Genomic DNA, 27,829 nt, shown 5'->3' on the forward strand with positions numbered 1-27,829 from the left:
GGGTTAACTTTTGATGGTTTGTGAGTGATGTTCAAAACAGTGCGAAGAAACTTGTTGAAGTACGAGCTATGTACGTTGAGAGAGTCTGCCACAGCACGTTTTACCCGGTGAGTCACAAACATTTCCCCCTCCCCTAATCACCCTCTGAGCACCACGGCTCCGCCCTACCCCCTAGAACTGTCTCTGTTCATTCTATACCCATGACATTTCCAGCGTTAAGACCTGCTAAAGAAAACCCATAGTCAACTTGACTTCAAGTTTCCCACATGCACCGGGCTCCCAGACGTCACAGGCGAGGTGTGTTGGGGGGTCGAGAGCTCACAAAGTACGGGGGATTGAAGTCACGCAAGCACGCTGCTGGAGCCAACGCGGCTCGTAAGGTAACCTTGGGGTGCAATTCCCGGGCTTATTTTCACTCACCAACGGGATATTTGTTCAAGTGAAACGTGCACCGGTACCCGTCTATTAATCCATGTGGATATTTACAGTTCCAATCAGCGAGTGACTCTCTCTCCATTCTAGGAAGAGATAGTCCGTGGGTTGATTTGTCAAAACTGTCGGCGAAGAGCTTTTCCTTGTTGCAGCTTCTCCAGTTTTTCCATCGCTGTGCCGATTTTGGACTAACTTTTTCTGTCACAGGACTGCAGAGTTTTAGTTGGTGAGTACAATCTTTAACAAACACAGTTTTGAAAGTGAAAGTGGAAAACTTTTCATATCCTGACACCATTTTTTTTCGTAATTTTTACAAAAAGGAACTTATCCCATTTACTATTTTATTTCATAATAGCGAATGAAAAAGTGTTTCTGTTCGATGGGAGAGCAGCCGTAACACTCAAAATGGGTTGAATGTTATGATATCTCTAGAAAATTATGTTTGACATTTTGCTTTTAGGATATTCAATATTATATTGATTACCTGCATGTGAATCTGATCGAAACCACTGCAAACTGTTACACCTGAATAATCTCTTAGAAGACGCTGAACAATTTCTTGAAGACAGACAGGTGTCCAGTGAGAACATAATATTAATCTTAAGACAACGTCTGATTGATAACTCAGGGCGGATGAAATAAAAATCCGGGAAATCCGCTAGTTGGGCAACATGAAACATTTCCTTTGTTTTTCCCATTTGAATCTTTTGGGACTTGGAACCAGACGCAAAAACAACACAAAGGAGTAGGCCTCTGGTGCTGTTTTAAAAAGTTCAACAAATCTGGGTTATTGCTAAAATAAGTTTTAAAATTGTCTTGACTGAATCTGGATGTGGGAGCTTGAGCTGCTAAAGGCGTGTCTAAGGAATGTGATGGTAACATGTCATTGAATGGAGCCCTGAAGATGAAGAAACATTTCCATTTTGGGAACCAGTTTTTCGTTTTAAAGACCACACCGTTTTATGTTTTAGTAAACAAAAACCAGAAAGAACTTAATAAGTTATTTTTGTGCTCCTTTCAGTTTTACATGACTGAGAAAACAGCTTTTTGTTTTGCTATATTGGTGTTGTAATCTAACAACCTTAATTAACCGCTGATTTCACAATGACGAGATAAGCATTGTCGTCTAGTTACTGAATCACAATTTCTTGATTTTGTGGTGCTCATAGTCATAGACGTTCAAACAAAGTTTGTAGTATGAGAAACAATGGTGTTGCCAGCTTGGTGTTTATACCCCTTGTGGGAGTTTGCCGAGTTCCATTGACGGGAATATCATCTGAACAACAAGAAAGAAGCTGTTGTCCAACACCATTTCTTTTTTGTCAAAAACAAAATGATTTTGTTTTTATTCTCTCAATCTACGGGTCGTGATAATGGAATTACCATGGGTCAGTTTTGTGACGTAGTGTCTAGAGCAACCGCGTAAACATCAACGCTATCCATTGTCTTTCATTTTGACGTGAACTGGGTCAATAACCAGTAGGGCGTGTCTTCAAACGCCCAATATTAGAATACAATAGTACCATCTTCATTCCATTAACCAAAGCGACAATGGCATTTAGTTTAGGAAATAACTTAACATTGTGTGGTGACGTCGCGATAGGGGGGATGAATTACAGAGGTGAGCAATGTAGGACCATTGAGGAAGAAAAATAAAAATTTTATATTACCCTTCCCCCATAGGACGGGCGTAATGGACGGTCACGGACGCGACTTCGCCCGCAAAACCGCACATCTGGGATTTTACACAAAATGTACGTCAATGGTGTTTTACCCCTTTTGTTTGGTCATTGTGATATATAAGAAATGTACGTCATTGATTTACCCTGTTTTGTTTGGTCATTTGTTGTGAAGCCATCCAATCTATTTATAGACATTATATTCAAGTCCATTTGAGACGGTGGGTTCGAAACTGTTTGTGTGTATAGGGAGGCGTGTGGTTTTAACATGGTGGTTTTTTTTTTATGTAGTGAGGATGATGAAGACATTTTGTTTGTTGGTTTGGCTCTGCTCCCAAGCTCTGTTGATTCTGATCAGCAGAGTGTGGGTTCTAGTCCCGGTATTACTGTTAGACATAACCACCATTGCTTCGTCCTTCGGATGGGACGTAAAGCTGTTGGTCCGAAGTGAAATGCACGTAAAAAACCAAGTCCCCTTATCGCAAAGAGAAGGGTTCGTCTCGGTGTTTCTGTCACAGTATAGGCTGTTCTCTAAAATCTGTCATTTTATGTCACCTGTTTGTTAATTTTATGATACTCAATAAGTACAATTCAAAGCTCTTCGTTGTTGAAAACATTTTGCAAACTGAAGGCCTCTCCTGCGTTGGAAGGCGGTTTCAGTGTCTCTATAGCAAGGATCGGGCTTGTACATGCTACGTTTATGAAAGAGTAAGGGCACCAAAGAGGCATTTTCTCTTTGGTAAATGACACTCAATGAGAACATTGTATATTTATACTGCAGCATTTCAAGGCACCAAGGCAATGAATAGGGGGCATGGAGGCAATCGCCTTCGTTCGTTGCCTCCGTGAAGTATCAGGTGAAGAATTGATTTGGTTCTGTTGTGATTGATTTGCTGAGCGAGCAAAGAGTCAACTACAGGTTGTTTTGGCATCTGTCGTTTTACGTCATCTGTTTGTTGGAATGCTTTCGTGTCAGCCAAAGGGGCGTGACCTGGCTCAGGGGAAATGTGAAGGCGAGGAAGGATGGCCTATACTAAAGGTTGTTCAGAAATCTCTTTTTTGTCTCCATTTTCTGTGAAAGGTTAATAGTCTTTTTCATCCAGTAAGAAATAGCCTTTTTTGTTTCCCGATCCCCTGTTAAGTCGTTCAAGCGGAGTGACATTATTTTAATTTCACCGCCGGATGTGTTGAGTTTTAGGAGGCGCCATTTTGATGGTCTTCTAAATAGATACCTGTTGCAAACGTCAAAATCGACGTTCTTTACAGGCCATTAATAGAGTGATGAAGAAAAGTTTGCATCACCTCTGAAATGTTGTTATCCTGTTGAGTAAGTTTAGACGATTTTGAGTCTTCTTATCTAGCCAAACTTCGTTCGTGAATAGTTACGCCAGTGAGTTTTAACTGTGGTCTTCTTTTGGGTACAGTTAGTGTAACCCTCCAAGGTGCTTAAAGACGATCTGGGTGGTTAAACTTTCCTTCCTCCATGGTTAAACTGGTTAAGGCGCTTAACCAAGGACCGTGTGTGCGTTAAACTGGCTTAAAGTGACCACGAATCATGACTTTTTGTAAAGGTTAAACTGGTTTAAAGTGACTTCGTGAGTTTATACAGTTTTTCAATTGCCATTGGCTAATCTGAAAGAGTGGCTTGGACTGTGTCTAACGAGTCGGTAAATTATATCGGCATTTTCCAAACCTCGGCTCTGTCTTCGGCTCCAGGCTCTGTTTGATGTTGGAAACACTGTTCAACATGCACATACTCCAAAAGTGACGACGGAGCCGCAAAGCCGGTGTTTGGAAAAGGCCCTATTAAACCAGTGTGAAGATTACTCCAGGTGCCAAACATGCAGCATTATGAAAAGGGGACCTGACTTATAAATCGAGGCACTCAGTTGGATTTATGGCGTCAATCTTGGCAGTTTTCACAATCAGCCAATTGTTAAAATTTGTTTTTAAATTATTACTACCGGTATATATTTCTGGTAATACAAAACAAGGGTCCCCAGAATGAAGAACTGACACTGCAACAAGTAGGCTTGTTTGAAAGAAGATGATGAGGAAATGTCTGTTCAATATGGTGGGACGTAAACCCCAAATAGGTGAAAGCCAAACAGTACAGTATTATAGGGACTACAAATCCAATCCACATGCAAGGATCCAGTCGGGATTCGAACCAGGGTCCGTAGGTGAATGCCAGAGTAGAAATCACTACAGGTTTCCAACACAGAGTGATTTCGCGTAGGGCCTACGTCAGCAGTCAAAGCTTTCAGTATGGCGGAAGATTTTGTATTATTTTCGGAACGCTGACAAAATGTAGCAATATTTGACAAGATTTCACATGTGGGACTTTGGGCAGTCTAAACATTTCTGTCCTTTCACACGAAGTGCAATTCGTAAACTTTCACAACCACGGTAGAATAAAGCAAAGGATCCCAGCTAAATAGCTGTCGTGTGAAAGGGCTATGTATACGCCAACCCGCATGTCCAGGGTTACACGTGCCCACACCTTTGCATTTCTCTGTATAGGTAAAGGAGACAACAACTTTGACTAGTAACAACATGTACATGTTGTGATAAACTCATTCCCCCCTTCAACATATAAAACTCAAGTTCTTGTACGTTTACTCACGGGAAACTATACAAGTTATCCAAATACCTGAGTAATTCCCCAAAGTGCATTTTAATAGAAAACTTGGCATGTTTCGGGTGTTCAAATAAAGCTGAACAAGATTAACCCAACAAGTATGTTTCCTGTGCTATTTTGCAAACTTGGCATCGAGTGCCCCAGTTGCCTCGAGTTACTGTTTATAATAAAGACATAATCATTCCAGTTATAGTCTTCGTTCAATACGTAAGTTCGGCTATATTGCTATACGCAGCACCGTGCAAACCTCTCCTCCACCATGCAATTGCAAAGTTTCAAATCCGTTTTATATACACTTGGTTTAGACTCTTCCTCGTGCATCATAAGATTATTTGAATATCATGTTGACAACATTTATGCTCAAAGACATGACATTAACTGGTCATAACGTCACGACACAAGACTAATCCATCATTATACAGTTCAGGAAAAACACCTTTCACCACTCCAAAATATCATACCACCAATAACCCAGAGGCCCCACATGTCTGATTTTCAAAACTGAATAATCATTTTGCTTTTGACTAATTTAAAGAGTAAAGGAACAAGCCCCTATGGCTAAAACGTATGCGATGAATTAAGAGTCCAATTTTACTCTGGCAAAATATCGCCCATGGCGGTTCGAAAAGGCCTTCCTTCGCCAATGATGTTGTTTAGATGAATATCCCATGGGTTTTGCATCGTCACTGTTAGGTAGTTAAGTTTTCAAGCTGCTAACTTTAATATTTTTTGGGGTCAAATGATAAAAACACAGTTCGGAACTACTCAATGATTACAAATTAAAAAGTTTAATTTATGATGGAGCGATGGCTTATTTTTGTCTTTACCTCAAACAACTCACCGTGCAATACCTCAAACCTTTTTACTATAAGCAAAGTAGAAAATAGAGTTAGCTGTTGCAAACTGCTTATCAACTCAAAGTACCTATGGTATAAATGCAAACAGAAGTAAATGGCCTGACGTTTCGACCCTAGCAGAGTCTTTCATTAAGGCTATGTAAGGCCTTGAGCCTTCAATGAAGACTATTGTATAGGGTCGAAACGTCGGGCCATTAACTGTTTTATTTTACAAAGCAATGTAGTTTCTGCAATGTAAATGATTGATAACCCACAACGGAGAGCCTCTGAACCCTGACACAGATTTGATATTTGAGAACTTGTTTCCTTGGTGGGGATTATGACATTCTGCCCTGAGCTAAATCCTCGGAAGTTCAAGTCAGATTTTTTGCTCATATGATAATTATATTTGGAAGGGGATCATCATCAGACCACTGTGGCCCATCTTAGTTGTCGGTACCAATGTTAAGACATAATCTAACTCTGTCATGGAGTGCTTTAAAGAAGGAACTCATTTTAAGTCTTCTCCAAGAAAGGATTTCAATTTAAGTCTTTTCTCATCATCTTGGGTCGATCTTCTCTCCTCATGGGAGCCTAGATCCCCTATACTCCTTGGTCATCTGACCACCTCAGGAAGAGTCTTCCTTTTAAGAGGCGAATTTTAATGGACCGCTGATTGATCCGTCGCAGTAGATCATAAGTTTTTAGAACTGCAAAATGTCTGGCATTTTGTTCGGGGAAAAAAATGGCGAACGATGTAAGCCTTTAGGTTACTAAGAATGTTGAAATGACAGCAGTGTAAAATTGGCCGAAACTGGTACTATGACCTTAACACTTATGATGTACATTGAAATCTTGTTTGTGTCTATGGCCAACACCCATGGTGTCAATTTTAAGCTATACGTATAGACGCACAAGTGCCGTATATAGTGTAAAACAGATAACAACTGGTGTTGACAAGACGAAGGAAGCGGGTAAATAAATCCACCATAAACATGTCTTATCCTTTACGAGGTTGGTTGAAGGGGATCAGGATGGCTACGTATCCAAGCCTTTCACTTCTGTCTGTAGAGTAGACCCCAACTCTAATCTCGCTCCAGACCGAAGTCGTGTATATGAATTGGGGGTGTTCAGTCCCTATACCTGATTGTTCATGTTTTCCCCAAGGGTTTTTCCTCCCACGTCCAAACCTAAACATTTCTTCCACCATACATGTCTTATCTTTGAGAAGGTTGGTTGAAGGGGATCAAGATGGCTACGTATCCAAGCCTTTCACTTCTGTCTGAAGACCCCGGTTCTTATCCCACCCTAGACCGAAACCTTGCACATGGATTAGGTTTTTCCTCTACCTGATTGTTTATGTCTTACCTAAGGGTTTTCCTCCCACATCCAAACCTAAACAGTTCTTCCGGTTTCCTGGTAGTTATTCATTCTGTTATTGCCACAAGTTGTGCTCACAAAACTAAAGAAAAATGTCAAGCCAAGAAACATTTGGTTTTAGTCACCCTACCGTAAGGGGTATCTTGCTTGTCTTGACTGATAACTACAGGTGAAACTTACCGGCAGATTGAGATCCTTGAGACGTTGGGTAGACACCGCGTAGTGGGATGTACTCCATGACCTGCTGTAGAAGCGACTCGATATAATTGGATTATAGAAATATGAGTCAAGTTCTTTATTTGATTTCCGGAAACAGACTACTGAAGAACCTGCTCAATGAAGTTTGTTTGTCTTTAAGTAAAATTGTTTAGATTTCTCCGAATAAAAAAAGGAGTCACGATGTATATTTAATTTATATTAAGTCCTTTTATTACAAAATCTTGGCCTTGCAATTCTGGCGCATAAATATAATTTCATTAATTTACAGAATAAGTGACACTGGCCATAAGCTGCTGGTACGCATGTTCTTACTCGCTTTGCATCAATTTATTTCATTTTATTTATTTATTTTAATTCTAAACAATAAAACAAGCACAGGCCGTTGAGGGAAGGGCAAAAGTATAAAAAAAACTGTCATCAAAAAAGATGTGCCCTCCCGCCCAGACCGAGTTTAAGGTACAACATAAGCTAAAACTTACTCCCCTTAGTAGTTTCTCTTTGAGACAAGATTATATATAACACTTGTGTTCTCCTTAAATCAATGCTTAGGTACAAAATTGTAATAACTGGCTATGCTGCTGCTACTTGTACGCTTACTCTCTTTGCATCAATATAAGGTACAGCACTGGCCAACCTATTTCTCGTCCTAGTGTCTGTTTGAGACAAGATACAACATTGGTCGCATGTGTGTCTTCTTCAATCAATGGTTAGGCACAACATTGGTCGCATGTGTCTTCTTCTTCAATCAATGGTTAGGCACAACACTGGTAAGGACAGCTTGAGCTACTGCTACTTCTTTGCTTACTCTCTTGAACCAAGATAAGGTACGCCATCAGCGCTGTTTGCAAAACTGTTACTTATACGCTTTTCATTATAAGACCTAAAACCGAAACCTTATCTCATACTCTCATACAGAGTGCTCAGCTTAGCATTGTGGCATTGGTAAACCTTATTTTGACGTCACAGGAAGTTATTCGAGTTTCTAGCGATCTTCGGGCGTCAATATTTCATTTGAGATTAGGGGAAGTTTTGGAAATTGAGTGAATGAAGCTCGCCTTACTCATGTAACAAGCTCGCATCCCTTAATCGACCACATGGCTGTTTGAAAACAGCTGCAATTTTGCGGGAAAGTGTTTTTCTAAGAAAAACGCTTGTAAGAAAAATCCAATCCAGGGACCCAATGTTGAGAATAAGAATGTTTTATTTGTAACTATAGCTCACTGTCCAGCGACTCTTTCTCACTTCAATCAGTCCCTATCCTGAAGCAAACTTCTATCACCGTCACCTTTTTAATTCCTAAACCGTCCTCTGATCCTCATCCAGTTTACAGTAACAACAATGTCTTGGGACATCTTCCATCCTCCATCCATCCTTCTTCAAGCCGTTTTTCCTCGTATATCGTCCACTTTGTTTAGAGCTGCTGCTCCGGACACTTGAGCCCCTTTCACAAGAGAGTAATTTAGCAACGGTCCTAAATTGTAGCAAGGTTGTGAAATTTTACAAAATGGACCTCAAGTGAACAGAAAAAAAATTGTAAAGTGTCCAGTGGTAGATGTCACAACAAGTTAAGAATAGTCTTATAGGACGAGTTAAACTCGTCCTAACTTAGGACTAGCCTTCAGTTTTTAATACCTTTATAAAGAGTTCTAAGACTAGTCCTAAGTTAGGACTATTCTTGTGAAATCGACCCAGGTTCCCTTGTTAAATATTGTCCAGTTTTGCTACATTTTGTCGGAGGTCCGGACCTGGAAGTCCACCTCTTTCTTCATGACTTGTTGACTCATTATCAAGTACCTGTAGGTTTGTCAGTCAACCACGGCCATGTAATTCAGTGTCTTTCCGTGGATCATGATATCCCCTCACCCCAATCCCCGGATCGATTGTAGTGACAGCCACCTTTGCTTCTCAAATCAAATTAGAATCGATTCTTCATATGAAATTTTTATTATTTGTGCAATATTCATAATCATAGACGTTAAACCAATGTTTGTATGAGAGAGATTGGTTGTTGCCAGCTTGGTGTTTATATCCCCTTGTGGGAGTTTGCTGAGTTCCCTTGATGTGAAAATCATCTAAACTAACAAACTGTCAAGTCTCAAAGAATCGATGTTGCTTAATAGTAAGTTTTCGAATACCCAATCATAATGATATTCGGTTTGGATGTTTTTTTCTCTATGGGAGAGGACCTCAACCTCAGTGCAGTGTCCCTGTAAACACATTGTGATAGCTTGGAAGATTCACATCCAAACAATGAAGCCAAACTTGCGGAATGTAGAATTCACCTTTTTTAATCAATATTTTAAAGAGAAACAGTACAAGAAACTTTACGCACCGACTAAGGTATCAACAGCTACAACATAGCTCTATGGTACAACACGAAGTATGTGTGGATCGGGAGGCCAGACAAAATGTAAGGTGTCCCATACATGCCAATAACTCTTCCACCAGAGCAATTGTGATAGTGATCTGGTAAGCATGCGCATGACCTCAAATGGGACTGGTCTATATACGGTCGTAGAATTTGGTCATCAAGGTAAACAAGATCAAAACAGGCCTCGTTCTTAAAGAGCAAGGTAGACTTGATTCAAGTCCCGTTCTCGTGTGAGATGTTCTAAGCATTTGCGCCGCGCTCGCCGTCAAAATGTGGTCCCGAGAATTCGGAACAGGCTGGGGGATGCATGCGTCAAGTCTATGAGCAAGGCCACCAAGGCGTTTTCCCTTTGGTAAAGGGAACCTCTGTTAGGAAATTGTAAATTTCTGTTTGAACAATTCAAGGGGCACCCGGGCGATAATTACCAGGGTCAACGGATGTTCTTGAATCCGTTGCCCCCGTGGAGTATCAGGCCTGGTCATAGAAAGGCATTCCATGCTTTGATATTATTAGCTTAGGGAATAAGTTCCCTGCACAAACGGCAAAATAACTAAAACAATTACCGACTAATTTCCGACCCATCCATTATACCCATTACATAAAGAACATTGCGCGGCCGTTGCTTGACTAGTCCGTGTCTGATACCCAGACGTTTTCAAAGCGTTCTTACACACATTCCGTTTCTTCCTCAGTGGCGTAAATAGGTTAAAAGCCTGCATCCGTGGAGGATATTACAGACTTGTGTATTGGCATATGATATGTTGGATGGCATCACAGATGTTGTGAGTATGATACTTAGAGACAGCGGTGAACCGTTAAAGCTCACTAAATGGTTTCAGAAAACAGGTGGAATTGGTGAGGCGGGAAGGGGGCATCGACGAAGGTAGCACCACGTGTTTCGTTTAGATATGGTCCGGCAAGGGGAAGGGAAGCCCATGACCATGACCATGATACTCATTAGGGGTGAGGGGTGCACGATGAAGGAAGACACGACCTTATTTGGCCAAGTGGTCCAAAGGACAGGAGTCCCACAAACAATATTTCATTGGCAGAGTCAAAAGTTCAGAGCTAGTGTCTTGTCCTTTCACTATATGTCCCCTTATACTTGGTGGGAGGATAGTCGGGTACCTCACTTAAACGGTGAAAATGGACCTGTATTTCGTGAAATGTTGGTTTGTGTTCGTGACCGTCTTGAATGCTGTGTGAGGTATGGGCAACACGTAACTGAAGAGTGTTTTTGGGTGAGACCATACAGAAAGGTTTTCTATACATGTAGTGAGACACAAGTTTATTAAAGGCACTTGACACCTTTGGTAATTGTCAAAGGTACCAGTATTCTCACTTGGTGCATCCCAACATTATGCATAAAAATAACAAATCTTTGAAAAATTTGGGCTTAATTGGTCATTGAATTTGAAAGAGAATAATAAAAGAAAGAAAAACATCCTTGTTGTATTACTTTGTGTGCTTTCAGATGCATATTAAAAGGGTTCAGCTGAAGTCTTTCAATATTTGAGTGAGAAATTACCTCTTATTCAAAAACTACAGAGAGAGAGCCGTTACTTACAATGTGTTATACCATCAACAGCTCTCGTTACCATAAATGAGTTTTTATGCTAACAAATAAACTTTCATTCAGATCAAAATTAGTTGCGTTTTATTGGGCGTTGGTTCCGCAAAGGGAAACCCGATGGACCTTAAAGGTGTCGCTGTTAGAACAAAATATACTTAGTGTAGATTCAGACTAGAAACATGGTTCGAGTTTGAACGTAATTGTTTGTTTGCCCGCTCCTGTCTTCGGCACAGTAAAAACTGGCACACTGCGTTTATTTAAGGACGGTCATGAGATATAAATACATTTCTTCTGGTGGTTATCCGGTCCATAGGGACATGTACTGAGGCAACGTGCGTAGCTTTGTCATATCCAGTCAGGACACGTTACGAGCCCACCTTCTTGTGTCGTGACCTTAAAGGAAGATAATAACATCTTGGTAAATACCATATGAAGATGATGAATCATAACTTGCGGTTTGCTATAGTGCTAAATATATTTATGTCAACAGAATGGTGATTTCTAGCAAGGTTTGATATTTACATTAATTTGCTTTCCGTAAGAAAAGGATTTTCCTATGGTCTATTTGGGGTGCAAATTTGTCTCATGAACTCTACCAACACTGTTTATTTCATTAGCTCTTACTTCTCAATACTTAGTTAGTTTAAAGGCACTGTACACTATTGGTTATTACTCAAAATATATATTAGCATAAAACCTAACTTGGTGTACTGGAGAGCTGTTGATAGTATAAGCATCTTAAAGCACACAATTTGTGCAACAAGGGCGTTTTTTCTTCCATTATTCTCTCGCAACTTCGACGACCAATTTATTGAGCTCAAAAATTCACAGGTTTGTTATTTTATGCATATGTTGAGTTCTCACCAAGTGAGAAGACTGGTGTCCAGTGTCTTTAATTGGATGTTCACATAGGTTAGTACAACAAATACCAACGTTTGCTGAGTGCGCGCCAATTTTAAAAGCTTCAAAAATTGCTACACGTGTTCAACCCACGTGGTCGCTTCCGGTGGGAGCGAACGATCAATCACACATTCATCAACCATATACTCTCATCTCAAAGTATAGATCGGTACAGTGGGTAAATCATAAATTTAAAGGCACTGGACACGATTGGATTTGACTCAAAATAATTATTGGCATAAAAACCATTTTGGTAACGAGCAATGGAGAGCTGTTGGTAGTATAAAACATTGTGCGAAACGGCTCCCTCTGAAGTGACGTATTTTTCGAGAAAGAAGTAATTTCTCACTGAAAGAATATTATGACTTTAGGCCTGAAGGCCTTTAGGCCTTTTATTAGGCATCTGAAAGCACACAAATATTGTACAACAAAAGTGTTCTTTCTTTGATAATTGTCTTGCCACTTCGATTACCAAATGAGCGCAAGTTTCCACAGGTTTGTTATTTTATACATGTTGGGATACACCAAGTGAGAAGACTGGTCTTTGACAATTACCAAAGATGTCCAGGGTCACTGTAAATCAATCTTATAGTTGCTTAGTTGTGTGATGTCACAATACAAAGCAATATGTCGATACTGACAACTCATCATACGATGAATCTGAGTGCTTTGTAAATTCGACCCCCAGTTCCTTTAAGTTTACTCAGACACGCGTCTTGCACATGGTGGAAGTACTTGACATTGCTCCTGTCTTTGATATTTCCTCGATGCGTCTGCTAGAAATTTCATGTCTTCCGACTTCAAGTTAGAGATAACGCTATTGCCAGTGACCGTGCACAATTTTGTTGTTGGCTGGGTGGGGCTTCAAAAATCGTACAGGGGGTCAAATTCAGTCGCTACGTTTTGATCAAAATCTATTTTATGAGCGAGATAAAATCAGCAAAATTAACCTGAAGCAAGTCACAAGGAAAACGGTCATTGAAAATATTCGTGGTTTTTTTTCGAGTCGTGCATGTCAGAATAACTATGCGCGTTTTAGAATGTAGAATCAGTTTGATGTAAAAATTTTGCACATTGTAAGCTTGTAATTTGAACATTAGCCAACGTATGATAAAGTGAGCTGAAAAGAAATTATAAGTGCATAAAAATCACACAAATAAATTTACAGCCCCTACCTAAAGTTGCTTTAAGTTGACTTATAGTATGAATGTAGGTCAGTCGCAAGATCGAGGAGAAAGGTCTTAAATTTAGATTCATGCAAAAAATGGTTCCCCCCCCGGAAGTAATTGTGACCCTCAAATGCCCCTCTAGACTCCCGCTTAGTGCACCACGTGTGCCCCTTCTCATCCATGTCTTGAAAATCAATCTTTAATTTCCTGATTGTATTATGGGTCTTTTCGAAACTGCGTTGGTTTGGGCACCGGCTTATAGGCTCCCGTATGAAACTGCCCTGCATTTAGTGGGATGAGAGCACTAGGCAGTAAGCTCACGTCTCCACTAATTCATCACCGCGTTTCGAACGCAACCTAGTTCATCGTCCATAATGTCTTCGTTCTTTTTGTCCACTGGCCACTTATTCTTCACTGTACAAAGTGAGAAGTGTTAATTTCCTGAAAATGTTGATGCAAAGGTAAAATTAATGTCCTTTGCCATATATCATAATTCGGACTATTTTCCGGTTAAGTTGTGGCGTACACACAAGAGAACTGTGTACGTTTACCGTCTTTTCTTATGCACCTTGCCCGTGACTTCACTTCTGCACAATCCTAGTAAAACTGTAAAGCTGAATAAGGATATAACCACTTAAGATTTAAGACACCTGTTCGAAGTCTAACCCCATGCAATACGTGTTTCGGAAAGGGTCATAATTAATGCACACAAACCCCTTCCCAGGCCTGAAATTACAAGGAGGCCCGGAGGCCATGGCCTATGTTGCCCCTGGTAGTTGCCTAGTTGCCCCTGGACCGTAATATTATCCAATGAAAGTTCCCTTTGCGAAATAAAAATGGCCTTTCCCTCTCAAAGATGAAATTCCAGGCCTGCCTTCCCTCTTCCTTTACCCGTCCCTGCCACCACCTTCCCTGTTGCTCCTGCAAACCCCTCTCTGCTACGCTTCCCTGCAACCCCTTCCCTGCCACACCTTCCCTGTTGCTCCTGCAAACCCTTCCCTGCAACCCCTTCCCTGCAATCGCTTCCCTGCCACACCTTACCTGCCACTCATGCCTATATACCACCCCCTGCTTCGTATTGGATATAATCCCCTTTTCGTCAAATCCTTTCAGCAAACACCACGGCACCTCTCTCATCACGAACCCCCAAAAGCCAGAGGTACATCCGGGCTACTTAAAACTCAAAGACCTCAATCAAGAGGTCATATCAAATTTGTGTTTTTCCCCGAGCATACCCATGGAGACCCCTCTGGAAATTACTGCAATTGCCCGACAGACCATGAAATGTCCCAGGATTTTTAGTTTCTAATAATTGTGGAGTGATGTGGTTAAGATTTGGGCACTGATTGTGGTTGCTTGACCTATTACGAATAGGGGCTTGAGTAAAATATAGATTATTTTGACCACATGTACACTCTGTTTTTAATAATAATCTTACCTTTTCCCCATAGGAATGGGTTTGACGTACAAAATGGACACAAAATAAAAAGATCTAGACATTTTCAATGTGTTTGCCATCAAAAGAAAAGTAAAAAAGCTATTAAAAAAGAAAACAGAAGAAAAAAGGGTAAACAAATCCTAGCTTGTTCTTGACCGTTTCCCTGTACATGAATGGGTTTTTCTGTCCTTACTCTATGGTTTGACGTATACAGAAATTGCCATAACATAGTAGAGCTAGGCATTTTCAATGTGGGATTTGAGGCATTGCATGGTGAGGTATCAATGTATATTTGTTTGCTGTATAAGAACATCTCTACTTGCTGGGTAGATCTTGAACTTCTTTAAATAACTTAATCTTGCTACATAATTATAGGCCTGTGAAGTATTAACTGAACTTTGCATGGTGTAATTATAGGCATATTCTACTACCGCGAAGTAGATTTGTTTTTATTCGGAAGACTTCTCTACTTATTTATTTTATTATTTTTAATTCTTCGGACAAACAATAAAACAAGCACAGGCTCACCAGGGAAGGGCAAAAGTATTAAAAAAAACTGTCATAAAAGATGTGCCCCTTCCAGACCTAGCTCATAAAAAGTACACATTTATCTATACATAAAACCCTTAAATGTGTTTATCATCAAAGTAACACTCAAAATTATTTGGATCCTTTCTTAAAAACATATGGGAAAAAAATGTTAAAAGATCCCAGGTGGTTGCTGGTACAAGGCATCATGCCCAAGTAAGAACAATTAACCCGATCGTAGTTTCATTGTACACTTTGTCCAACTCATACGAGAACAATTATCAATCGGACCTAAGTGAGAATAACATCCGCTGGTTTAGTTCCCCCAATTTCACGCTCTTAAGATGTTCAGAGCAATATTTACCCCTCAGGGATGACACCCAAGGGGTCTGTCTCTCTCCTTTAAAGGAAGCCCCAACCATCTCCTTTCCTCCAGTAAGTCCAAAACCATCTTTCATCCACGGCTGTTGGCGCAATAAAGTCAGGGGTAGTTAACGTCTCTTTCCTCGGGGTGTCTGTCGGAAGGTCTTATAGAGGGTAACTTAGGGGGATAGCAGGTGCCCTAGACCCAAGACAAGATGCAACAACTGGGTGAGACACGACAGTAATTAAGACACAACTAAACATGACAACACAAGACGGGGAATTAAGGAAGGACTGATTGACCATACAACTTGATTGAGCCTTCTTTGTCACTTCAAGATAAATGTGATAAGACAATGAGTGTCGGACACGGCGAAGGGATAAACACCAATGCAGTTTTCCTTGTCAACACTTCTAAGATGATGCATAAATCGTTCTCATAATTCATACAACTTTCAACATCTGTCTTAAAAGTTTCTCTCTTTGTTCAAGCGTGAGCATCTTATTTTGGCGTGAACGCCTCATAAAGCATGAGTACCTTATTGGTGGACATAACTGTGCTCTATAATATATTCCATAAAAACGCTTACGGATCTGGTTTGTGGGTCCTGCTGTTGTTGTTCCATTATTCCCTTTTCTAAACAATTCCCTTGTGGGGTCTTGGTTGGGTGAATTCCCTGTTGTGGTTCATTGTTCATTTTGTGTAAAAACTCTCAAAAGGGCACACCCGTATAAGCCCATGTCGCGTGTACCGTATGTTGAAACATTTCAATCCTGGTGTTCCCATCACACGCCCTTCGTTTCATCCTGTTAAGTTGTACATTAACAAACCCAAATTTTCAAGTACCAACGAAACTTGTTAAGTCTGTTACCTTCAATCACGATTTGTTATTGGCAGTATATAATCAATCAAATGTGTTTTAAAACGGCTCAGGCCTTATGTGTAATGATTTTGTTTTTGTGGGAAACCGCATGGGGATTGTGTGGAGTACATTAGTCATCCTACAAGAGACAAAACATTGCATGTTTTGTCCAGATCGCCTAATGACCATGGGCAAGTCTCATCATCATGTCATAAGAATAGAACTTAAAACCACATAATTTCTGAACCATCAGTTTATTTTAAGAAATTGTCTGGGCCAGTTCCAAATACCTGTTTATAGCAAAAGTCCTCTATCCCCTAAGAGTTTTTTTGCTAAGCATCTACAGCATTGCGGACATAGTCACAAGCTATTTGTTGCAACCATTGCAAGCCATTTCATTGGTGACCCATTTTGTTTTGCTAAGTACTTCACAACGTGCTTAGCAGCGACTTTGCATTAGTTGGCTCCTTGCCATCACTCAAACAACGCCCATTGCAAGTGTTCACAATCTCACACTTGTTTGTTGTTGTTTTTAATTAGGAGAGATAAATAAATAGATTTCGTTAAAACGTAAAAAAGAATCTTCTGGAAATAACCAGATGTGTCGCCAGACAGTTGTTGATGGTTATCCGTTAGATCAAGTCCAAGGCTTGGGGTATTAAGAAAGGAATATGACGGCGTAACATTTCAGTTCTAACGCCATTGTGATGTTTATGAGAACACGTGGTCGGTTGGTAGAGTTAGCGTAATCTTTCCTCGCCCACCTCCAAGAACCCGGGTTCCAATCGGTCCGGTCCACTATGTGTGGATTGGGTATTCATCAATCCCCAACTGAGTATTCATCAATCCCCAACTGATTGTGTGGGTTCACCTGAAATAAGTTCAACTTCCTTAATTTGGGTCAAACTTCCGCAGTTAGGAAAAAAAGTGTTTTTATGAAGAAATAGAGTTTGGCGAGCGATGGTACACGAGTTCCAGTAATATAAAGATGTTTCCCCACATCCTGTCTTGAAGAAAGCATCACTGAACTTCCTGGGATCAAACGCCCCAATGTAAAGTGACTCTACCCTTCAGTGTCTTACATGAGCCCACCGGTCCTTGATTTCTGCCATTGACTGACTGAATCAAGGGTCCATAACGGACGGGATTACAGGCCGCTAATCATACACTTTTACTCCATAAATCTTCACTCGAAGAAAGTGGCAAAGCATACAGACCTCCCCAAATTTTCGGGTTGTCAGTCACGCGGCACCCTCCACTTGAGGCCCCCAAAGTTATCTTAACCTTCGCATTGGCAGTGTCAACCCTTTTCTCATGTCAACACAACAGTGTCCCCAAGGAACTGATTCAATGTGTTAAGATATGTCTTTCCCGTTTTGGCGCCATCTTGCCAAAAGGAGTCGATATCGCATTTCGTTGTGTGTTATGACAAAATTACAAAAGTGCAGTTCTTGTTAATTATTTTGAAATGGAAGTTTCTTTTTCATGTGTTAATTGAGCGAGGTGACCCAGAGTTATTATTATGAGGTCATATGACCCGGCCAGAAAGTGTGTTCCAGATGTTAATCTACAGATTAAAAAGGTAATAATTGCCGTTGTCAACCTCGTTCTCAGTAGTGTACGATCTCGACGCGCCATTTTGTTTTTTGTCCTCCATGATGCCTTGCGTCGAGAGGTATCGATACGCTGTATATGGTATATTAGAGTAAACTCGGTTGGTTTTGTCCTGTTCGATATTGCCCCAACCAAAGGAGCTGGGGGGGGGGCAACAGGTCTTTTTCTTTAGCATCATCCCGGATGTGGATTCAACTCCCACTGACTGTCAAATCATCTCCTTCCATCACAACATTCAAGACAAACTTAAAATCTGACCTCATCAAACATGCATACTCCCACAATCCTCAGTCATAATTTGTATTTCTCTCCTCAAGCGCAATGAGCGCCTTCTTTAGACGGATACCGGCGCTTAGTGTCCTATATTATTCTATTGTTCATACTAATGAAACATTTTCACGAGCGAAACGAGTACCGTACTTGGATCTTTGAAGACGCTAAACATTTGTTCTGTAACTTTGTGCTCGTCCTTTAATGTAAACATTTAAACGGTAACCAACTTGTCTTGATAAGCCCCGCACACATTCCTGTTCTTGAACTTGAACACGCACAGCAAATTTAAAAAGTATTTAAGATAATTTTTTGCAAAATTGCAAACTTCAGACACTTAGCCCAGCGGGATCGACTGCCCCGTCAATAACCTCCCATACTGTCGTAAACTCGGCCTAATAGCTCGCGTAATAACTCAATTAGGGGTACTTAATGTTGTTGTCTTCCAACATCCCACAACAGACAACTAAGGACAGAGGAAATTAGCATAATTAGTGAGGTCATCCGCTTGACCACGTTCTAGGATAGGGTCATTATCATGGATAGAGTTATATTCTGTGTTGAGTCAAGTCAGTTTAATTTGGAAGGTGTGGGTGTTTTAGTGCGGTATTTTAAGTTGTCTCGTGTGGTTGGAATAATAGTACGACGGCTGAGATCGGGTTGGATGAAGTTGGCGAGTTTGCTATAAATCTGCTGGTGATCTGTTTTTACAATGTAAAGTAAGTTTTCTGTTTTGAGTGTGTTATCTGATATGGGTCGGTAGTTAGTTGCAGAACTTATATAGTTCGGTTGATATATGTTGATGTTATGCGGCGTTGAAGCCATTTGGTAATGTTGTGACTGGGAAAGACGGTGTATTATTATAAGCGAAAGTGGGGCACCCATCCGTAAGCTAAACATTTGTTGGTGTTGTTGTTCAAGTTGTTGTTGTTGCTGTTGCTGTTGATGTTTTTGTTATTGTTTTTGTTGTTATTGTTGATTTTATCGTTGTTGTTTTTTGATCTGGGGATGTTTTGTTGTTGTTTTTTAACTGTTGTTGTTGTTGTTGTTGCTCTTTTGATTTTTTTTGTTTTAATTTTTTCGATTGTTTGCCGTGTTGTGCTGTTCTGTACCGTACAATAGAATGTAAAAACAGTTTATTCTCCTGAATATTGTGTGCAAAGCTGGTAAAATTTATGTCCTTCGCCACAGCATGATTCTGACAATTTTCCTGTGACGTTCCTTGCGTCATACAGAGAGCTTTGTTTTACGCGTTACCGTACTCTAAAAGAGGTATTCTAATCTAACTCAACTCTGAATGTTGGCAACACTCCATGATTTACGTAACTGTTATTGTCGGCCATTAATCTTGAAAAGTAGTTTTAAATCTCTCATTCATAATCGTGTTAATAGCCATAAGTAATGACGTCCGCCTAAGAGGTGATGAAAGGCGTGTAAGACACTTGTCTTAAAGATGCACCGTGCATCCTTGCCTTGGATCCGCTTCAAAAGGTCTTGGCTAATAATAATGAACTTGTGATCCTTTTCAGCCGTGACTTGACGGAAGAACTGTCAGGGCGTGTTGATGGGAAGACCGTTTAAGCTTGTCAAGTTCTCTTAAATGGGACTGGAACAGATTCCTAAAAACAATTTTTTTCCCACCATTCTATGTTTTTATCATCATCAATATTGATTTCTTATTGAGGGCATTACAGATTTATTGTGACAAACAGATTTATTGTGACAAAAATAAACGACCTCTTGTTTTTACTAGGGCAAACGTCACCAAGATACCCACCGATAAAATCATAAAGCACACAATTTTGACATTGACGAGTCAGATGTAATTTCCCTCGTTTTACCGTCATTTAATTTTCAAATCACATGAGAAATCAGAACCACGTGTACTCAAAGGTCCCTAGAGATCCCCGCGTTCCGGTATTGTTAGGTCACCGTTAGGTACTAGACCAACACCCAGGCTCAAAACTAGTCTCGGTTCAAGACGTCACTAGCTCATACTCGTAATGTCAACGTAAATAACCTGACAGAAGGCGTGCTTTTCTTCGTGATTTCATTTCGTAGTCACGACTTTCTGAAGCTGGAAATCGAACCAAAAATAGGCCCTTTTCAGTCAGCTCAGGCTAGCTTGGCCCCGCTGTTGTTTTGACATCATTGCACGTGCCTTGTGTCTGTGCTCATGGCTTCAGACGAGAGGACGGAGCCTGAAGCCGAATCGAAAGCCGTGGTTTCGAAAAGGACCGAAGACTTACGCAAAGATATACGGCGCGCTGCCCATGCATGGTAGCAAGGCTGGGAAATAATTCATGTGAAGGTATTGGAACCAAGACTAACTCACAAACCGTCACCCACCCATCACAACATAACAGAATCAGAACTGACAACTCTCTAGAGGCACTCCTCGTAGGTTTAATAGCTACATCATTTAGATCACTTCTTAACCCCTTGTTAATACCTCAACCTACATCGTGTTGAGTGAAACCACATCCCTCTGGGAGTGCTCCCACCGCGCAACGCAACTTTATTTTTTTGCCGAGTAATGGACAAATCTACTACCCGTAAATTATTAATGTCCGTAAACATGCATTGCGCTCGTGGATAATTATTTTAGGACATATTATTTAAATAGTGGTCTATAAATAGTGTCATTATCCTATACTCAAATACTCTTGGACATACACTGTCCAAAAAATAGTTGTATATAGCTGATTTATTAAAGGAGGCGTTTAGCTGCTCAAATCTCAGTCTTCACATGGTTATAAAGGTGCTTAGTATCGTGATTTCTGCTTAGCAACTATTATTTCAATTATGTGATTGGGTCAGACAAACTTGTATCTAATCATTAAATGATGGATAACTTTCGTTGTTAAGCACAAGTGTCTGCTTACAAAACAGTGTGATACTGTTTGTCTTTCCTTTTTAGCAAAAGAACATTTTTGTTCGGCTGTTTTGTCATTAATATGGAAGGGCCGAGCACTACTGACCCTCGTCGCACAATGAATGAGCATCTTTTTTTCTCATAATAATAACTTATGTTCCTCGTTTTTGTTTCCGCAGTTTGCTCTCAAGACATCATCATGACGTATCCAAGACAGCTCCATCTACTAGTCATAGTGACGTCACTTCTAAGTCTTACCGTTGTTGCGTTCACCCAATCGTTCACCCAACCATGTGTTGCGACAACGTGCGCATATACCGTCGATATTGCGTTCGCTGACTGTAATGGCCGCCAGTTGAAGTGTCTACCACTGTCCTTCAATCAGGCTATCAACATGGACATGGGTCAAAACGCCATCCAACGTCTTCCGAGGAGTATGCTTACGGGTTATTTAAGACTCAAATCCCTAGACCTCAACAACAACTTAATCTCAGTTATTGAAGATCATGCGTTCGGTTCCATGAAAACGCTGACGACTCTCACTCTAAGTTTTAATAGGATTACCCAATTGGGAGCGGCGACCTTTAGCGGACTGCTGAGTATCCAGGCTCTTTATCTACAGGGAAACAGCATCGTGTCTATACACGCCAACGCGTTTAACGGATTAACACAAATGCAGGAATTAAACATCGCTGGTAACCGGCTGATAACTCTGCCTGCTTCCGTGTTTGGCCAATTGATTAACCTCAGACGGCTCATGCTGCAAGAGAACCAACTGAGAACCAATAATCGATTTCTGAACGGATTGACCAACCTAATCGAACTGGACCTTGATGGGAACCGGTTCGTCAACTTACCCGATCTGAGCGGTATGCGCATGCTCGGTGACCTTGAAATAACTGATTCAAATATACAACGGATTAAGAATAATTCTTTTTCTCATTGTGGACGGATTAAAGAAGTTATCCTAGCCAGTAACTTTATTGATACCATCGAACCCGAAGGACTGAGTGGATTGAGATCCGTAACTGACATGTACCTCTCATTTAACTCCTTGAAGACACTCCCGATAAATGTCTTCAGCAAACTGGTTTACATGGAAAGATTATTTCTTCAAAACAACCTTTTGACATCGCTGTCGGGAACTCATTTTGCAACCCTAACGCGATTGCGTGCTCTGTATCTAGGCAACAACCAACTGAAAGTTTTCCCGCCTCTTCCTGCGAGCAGGTCACTCACCATCCTCGACCTGACCGCCAATAACCTTTCAACTATGACCCAGGATATGATTGTTTCCCTCCCTCTACTTAACCGTCTGCTCCTCACCAAGAATCCCTTACAATGCGATTGCCGTCTGAAATTCCTCAGACGGTGGTTTATCAATCAGGGTAGAGCCCACCGTACTCTCGATCTCCCAACATGTGATGTACCCATTTTACTCAGCGGTACCCGTCTAACAATGGTCCCTGCAGGAGGGCTCTCTTGTACCCCTCCGACCGTCCGGGTCCGGGCTGCTACCGTCGGGGTAACAGAGGGTCAGAACATCACCCTGGAGTGCAGTGGATCCGGTGGGTTCCCATCACCAACAATCACTTGGAGATCACCCAGCAACCAGAGACTTATCCCGGATGTTCTGTCCGGACGATACCTCGTCTCGGATGACGGTCCTTTGATGATAATCCGAGCTACGATGTCAGATACGGGTATGTTTACATGTGTTGGTTCTAATCCGGCCGGAACAGTGACCGCTCCGGTACAGTTGAAGATTCAACCAAATCCCAACCCACCAGCTGCTACTGTCGCAACAAGTGTCATTTTCACACCCGTAATTGGCATCACGGACCCCCCTGTCCGGACCACCACAATCCTAAGACCAACAACTCAAAAGGTCGAGATCAATACAACCCCAGAAGCGCCCTCTGGAGGAGTCACACCATTACCCACTACTGAGACGCCTCGACAAGACGAAGACCAAGTGTTGGATTCGGACCCAAGACTACCAGATTCGAATGAGGAAGACCTGCCCCCAAACCACACGGTCTGTGATTACAATCCCGGAAAGGTCATTGTTGCTATATTTATCACTTTCTTCCTCACCTGTTTGCTCTGTGTCTTGTTATTCTGGTCTTGGTACCATCGTCTCATCCCAAAGTTCATCCGCCGATCTTTGAACCTAAGATCACTCAAGAACAAACGACTGTCCCGCAACATCGTCCCCACACGCGCTCGAGCCCCATTGCCTTACAGCCAAATGCTAAGCGAAGGCGTCTACATGCGTCCGAGTTCGCTGAGCGGGAGCGACGATTCGGTCAGCACTAGCAGCAGCTTCGAGCAGGATAATCGTTACGTCATCACAGAGAGCATTGTGGGACCAGAGGGCTTCCCCGGACGGCAGACAATGTTAAACAAACGTGAGCGTAAACCTATCCCTGGAACTAGTGATTCTCAACACACGTATATCAATGCGGACGTGGTTGTAAATGACTCTAACTACACAGCGTTATGTACTGGTAAGGATGAGAGAGCACCAAGTCCCCATACTATACCAAGAAAACAGGTTCGAAGGCTTCCAAATACCGACGGTAGAGGTGTAAGCACAGACAGTAGTAGAATATACATGGACTTAAGTTGAAAATAAACTATGGACAGTTGATGAGGCACTTCATGGTGAGGTGGACACTATTGGTAATTGTCAAAGACTAGCCTTCACAGTTGGGGAATCTCATCATATGCATAAAATAACTAACCTGTGAAAATTTGAGCTCAATCGGTCATCAAAGTTGCGAGATAATAATGAAAGAAGAAAACATCCTTGTCACACGAAGTTGTGTGCGTTTAAATGGTTGATTTCGAGACCTCAAGTTCTAAATCTGAGGTCTCGAAATAAATTCGTGGAAAATTACTTCTTTCTCGAAAACTATGGCACTTCAGAGGGAGCTGTTTCTTACAATGTTTTATACCATCAACCTCTCCCCATTACCCGTCACCAAGAAAGGTTTTATACTTATTTGGAGTAATTACCAATAGTGTCCACTGCCTTTAACTATTAGGTATCAACTATGAACAGTCTACTTTTTTGTGTAAAACTGGGCAAATTTAGCGGGGGTTACCTTTGCAGGTGATGAAAATTCGCATGAATCATTTTAGGGATATTTGTTTTAAAGAGCAGCCATTTTTTTTTTTTTTTTAATTAACTGGTTTTTGTTTGCACACAATCCAGCTAATTTCCTAAAGATGGCCGCCCGTTTCAAACTCAACTTTTAAACAAGTCAATGGGACGATCACAAAATTGGTAAGACCAATCTTGTGTACTCGTAATTTGCTAACACTTTCATGTTACAATACAAATCACAATCGTGATATTAACGACTTAAGGTTCAGTACATTTCGGCTATGGCTGAGGATTCGGCTTTTGCTTCGGCTCCGGCTTTGCCAAGTCTACTGTGCTTTCGGTACGGGGCGCGCTTCTATCAAGCAGGCCGGTGATCCATAGCTGGAACCCGGAGCCCAGGCCGCAGACCGAAGGAACCCAAAATATTTCACTGTTTAGATATTTTGCTTAAGTTTGAGTTCAGGCATCAGTCGAGTGAAATAATACCATGCACATTCCAGCCTGTACAATATGTAAAGTTTTCACTCACATATGTAAATAATATGTAAATATATGTACAAACTTTTAAAACAATCGTGGAAGTAAAACTGCTTATTTTTTAGGTCATTCACATTATTGCTTAAACTGTAACATTATTTTCTCCAGCTTTTTTCGGAAAGAGTCAAGTTAGTGGGTTATACGATGTTAATTTTCCGGCAAACTTCTTAAAGGTTTGGCAAAATGTTGGCAATAAATTTAGGATTCCACATAAACTTAAAGAGTATAACGATGGGCCTGGTGAAAAACTTCCATTTTCCCCCCTGAATGCTAATAGTTTTTTAGAAATTTGTATTGAGTTTTTATTCAATTAACGATCTCGCAACCAAGTCTGGAATAGGTCCTAGTTTGAAAACAATGAAAACATGAATGTATTCAGTTTTCGTGATTTGATCCAAAGCCCGTTTGAGCAAAAACTTTCGTTGTTGGGCCGGTCTCGCAAAGTGCAGATGAACTGCAGCTTTGATGCGACCTGTTGGCCACAAGTTGTAAGTTACAGCTGACTGGGTAAAACCTTGAGTTTATGTTCTCTTGAAAGGGGTCACTGTTGTGAACCTGTGAGATAGGCGGCCTGTATTGTAGAGATTATATTGAAGATGCTATGTCAGATTTTTGGCCCCAAACATTAAAAAATATATTTTTTTTTTAGTGGATGGTATTTCAAAGAGTATCACCCGCTCGAACGAAAAACAGTTTAACTTTTACTTTTAATGGTCAGGAACCATGACAAATATTTAAAACGTTTCTTAGAAAACACTTAAGAATTTGTCACGTGATATATTATATATTGTTGGGATCCCGACAAAAAACTAATTTTGAGCACTTTATTTCACTGCTACTAATAATTGGCGGACTTTTTCGAGCAAAGGCTCACAAAATGCAAGCTTGTAACTTTCTTGACCCCCATCAAAATACCTATTGAATTTAAAAAATTTGGGGTCAAATCGGCCAAAAATCTGACATAGCATGTTAAATCTTACCTGAGCATTCTTTTACTGGATTATGTTTTACCCGAGAATGTGTAATATTTTTATACTAACTACTTGGACTCATTATTTAACTCCCTTTTTTATATTATATAATACTTTGGATCATCTTCTGCTGTAAACCTATTTTCATAAGACAACAGCGGCCAGGAAGTGGACCTGCTACCACTCCAAAATTGGTGCATGCACTTTGTGTATAATAGACCACCTTTATTAATACATTTTGGCATAGCTTGAAAACTGTAAAAATGGGTTTTGGGCTTCGATCAATTTTGTTTTCATATAAGAGGCATCCATTTTGATACGCTTTAGGTTCGGAGAATAGCAATAGGGAAAGCTTTACTTGTATTCGTCTGCTGTGCAGGCGACTGACGAACTATGACAATAAATAACTGATAAGAAATAACATAACTGATAACATTGCTTATGATTAAAAATGCTCTGAAATAAGTTTTGTGTCTCTTTGTTTTGTCAGAAAGTAAATCATATTGAATGGAAAGATGCTTGTCATGTTAAAACAATAAAATAAACACAAAGCAGTAAACAGAATCATGATTCACGTGAGATTGTGTTAATGAATGTGAACATCTAACAACTCCTGAGTCGGATTGACCCGGAATGCGGGTCCCATCGAGGGACCCATTTCCTGGTCAGGCCGACTCGGAGGTGTTATTAAAAATTTGATTTTTATCTAGGATTCTGCGTTATTTTGATTCTGGCTCATATCGACACGGATTTCGGTTACTCAGAAATGAGTCGGGGACCCCACGGGAACCGAAATTGGGGTCAATCTTGGTCAATTCTGACCCAAGTTCAAGAATGGGACGTAGCTTTTTGATGCGAGCCAACCCGATCGAGCGAGAGGAAGAAACCCCACATCAACATCGGCCCAACATAAAAGGCGCCCAAAAGTTGTGTCGTCCCTGGAGCAACGCGCAACATGTCTTGACCAAAAGGGGCCGGGGGGAGGGGGGCTCAGAAAACGTTAGTAGCGAAAACGATGACAACCGTCACCTTTTTTCACTGAGTATTCAAGTTTTGACAATACCAATTAGAGCAAAAGCCAGTTAAAGGGAAGGTAGACGTTTGGTAATTGTCACTAAAGACCGCAGTCTTCTCACTCGGTGTATCCCAACATTAAGCATGAAATAACAAGCCTGTGAAAATTTGAGCTAAATAATTGGTCATCGAAGTTGCGAGAAAATGATGAGAGAAAAAAACACCTTTGTTGGACGAATTTGTGTGCTTTCAGATAGGAATAAAAGTCTTCTGTCTAGATAGAAGTATTTTATTATTTTTAGTAAAATCTATGCTACTTCAGAGGGAGCCGTTTCTCATAATGTTTTATACCACTCTATAATGCGTTACCAAGTCAGTTTTTAAGTTAATACTTGTTTTGAGTAATTACCAAACGTGTACCTTCCCTTTAAGAGGTCATTGTGATGTGGTTCAGGGCTTGGGACACCATAGAGCAAGGACCAGAGATATTGTACCAGTGTTTTGGGGTGTCGGCAATCAATTAGCAGGTGGGTATAAAAAGTAGCCTATACTCTTGGCTAGTGGCGGGGAATGGGGCTGGTAAATTGCTCTATGATCCAGGGGATGCGGTCTGAGTCTGCTAATAGAAAATCTAAGAGGAAGACATTTGTGATGATGGGAGGCTTTACAACACTAGCGCATAAAAGGTATATTTGTAAATTTGTATTAATTAATATATTTGTTTGTTAATTTATTTTCATGCAAATCAAGAAGGTATAAAGCCACGCTACAGATGAAGAAAACAGTAAGATGAAAATATTTATTGGGAGCCAAGATTAGGGAATTGTTTGGAATCTCTACACTTCCAGAATACTCAATACACAGACTAAGGATATGAAGCAGTTACAAAAAAATTATTGCCATAACTATTTTTATACTGTCCGACTAGTATACAGTCTCTCTCAGTGGTTTTCGAACCTCACAATCATTGATCCATCGACAGCATACTGTAATGTTCAGTCATGCATGCTTCGTACACATGCTCCATTCCCACTACGTTACACT

The 27,829-nt window shown here is 40.7% G+C and overlaps 1 protein-coding gene across 1 annotated transcript; it reads left to right on the forward strand.

Moving 5' to 3' along the window:
* Window positions 1-334: 334 nt before the first annotated feature.
* LOC139949248 (uncharacterized) lies at window positions 335-26,327 on the forward strand. The gene is made up of 3 exons (XM_071947643.1): window positions 335-380; window positions 523-658; window positions 21,331-26,327. The coding sequence occupies exon 3, from the start codon at window positions 21,351-21,353 to the stop codon at window positions 23,781-23,783; it is 2,433 nt and encodes an 810-aa protein (XP_071803744.1). The 5' UTR covers window positions 335-380; window positions 523-658; window positions 21,331-21,350; the 3' UTR covers window positions 23,784-26,327.
* Window positions 26,328-27,829: the final 1,502 nt, after the last annotated feature.

Source organism: Asterias amurensis, chromosome 16 (assembly GCF_032118995.1).
Source record: "Asterias amurensis chromosome 16, ASM3211899v1".
Classification (NCBI taxonomy): Eukaryota; Metazoa; Echinodermata; class Asteroidea; order Forcipulatida; family Asteriidae; genus Asterias; species Asterias amurensis.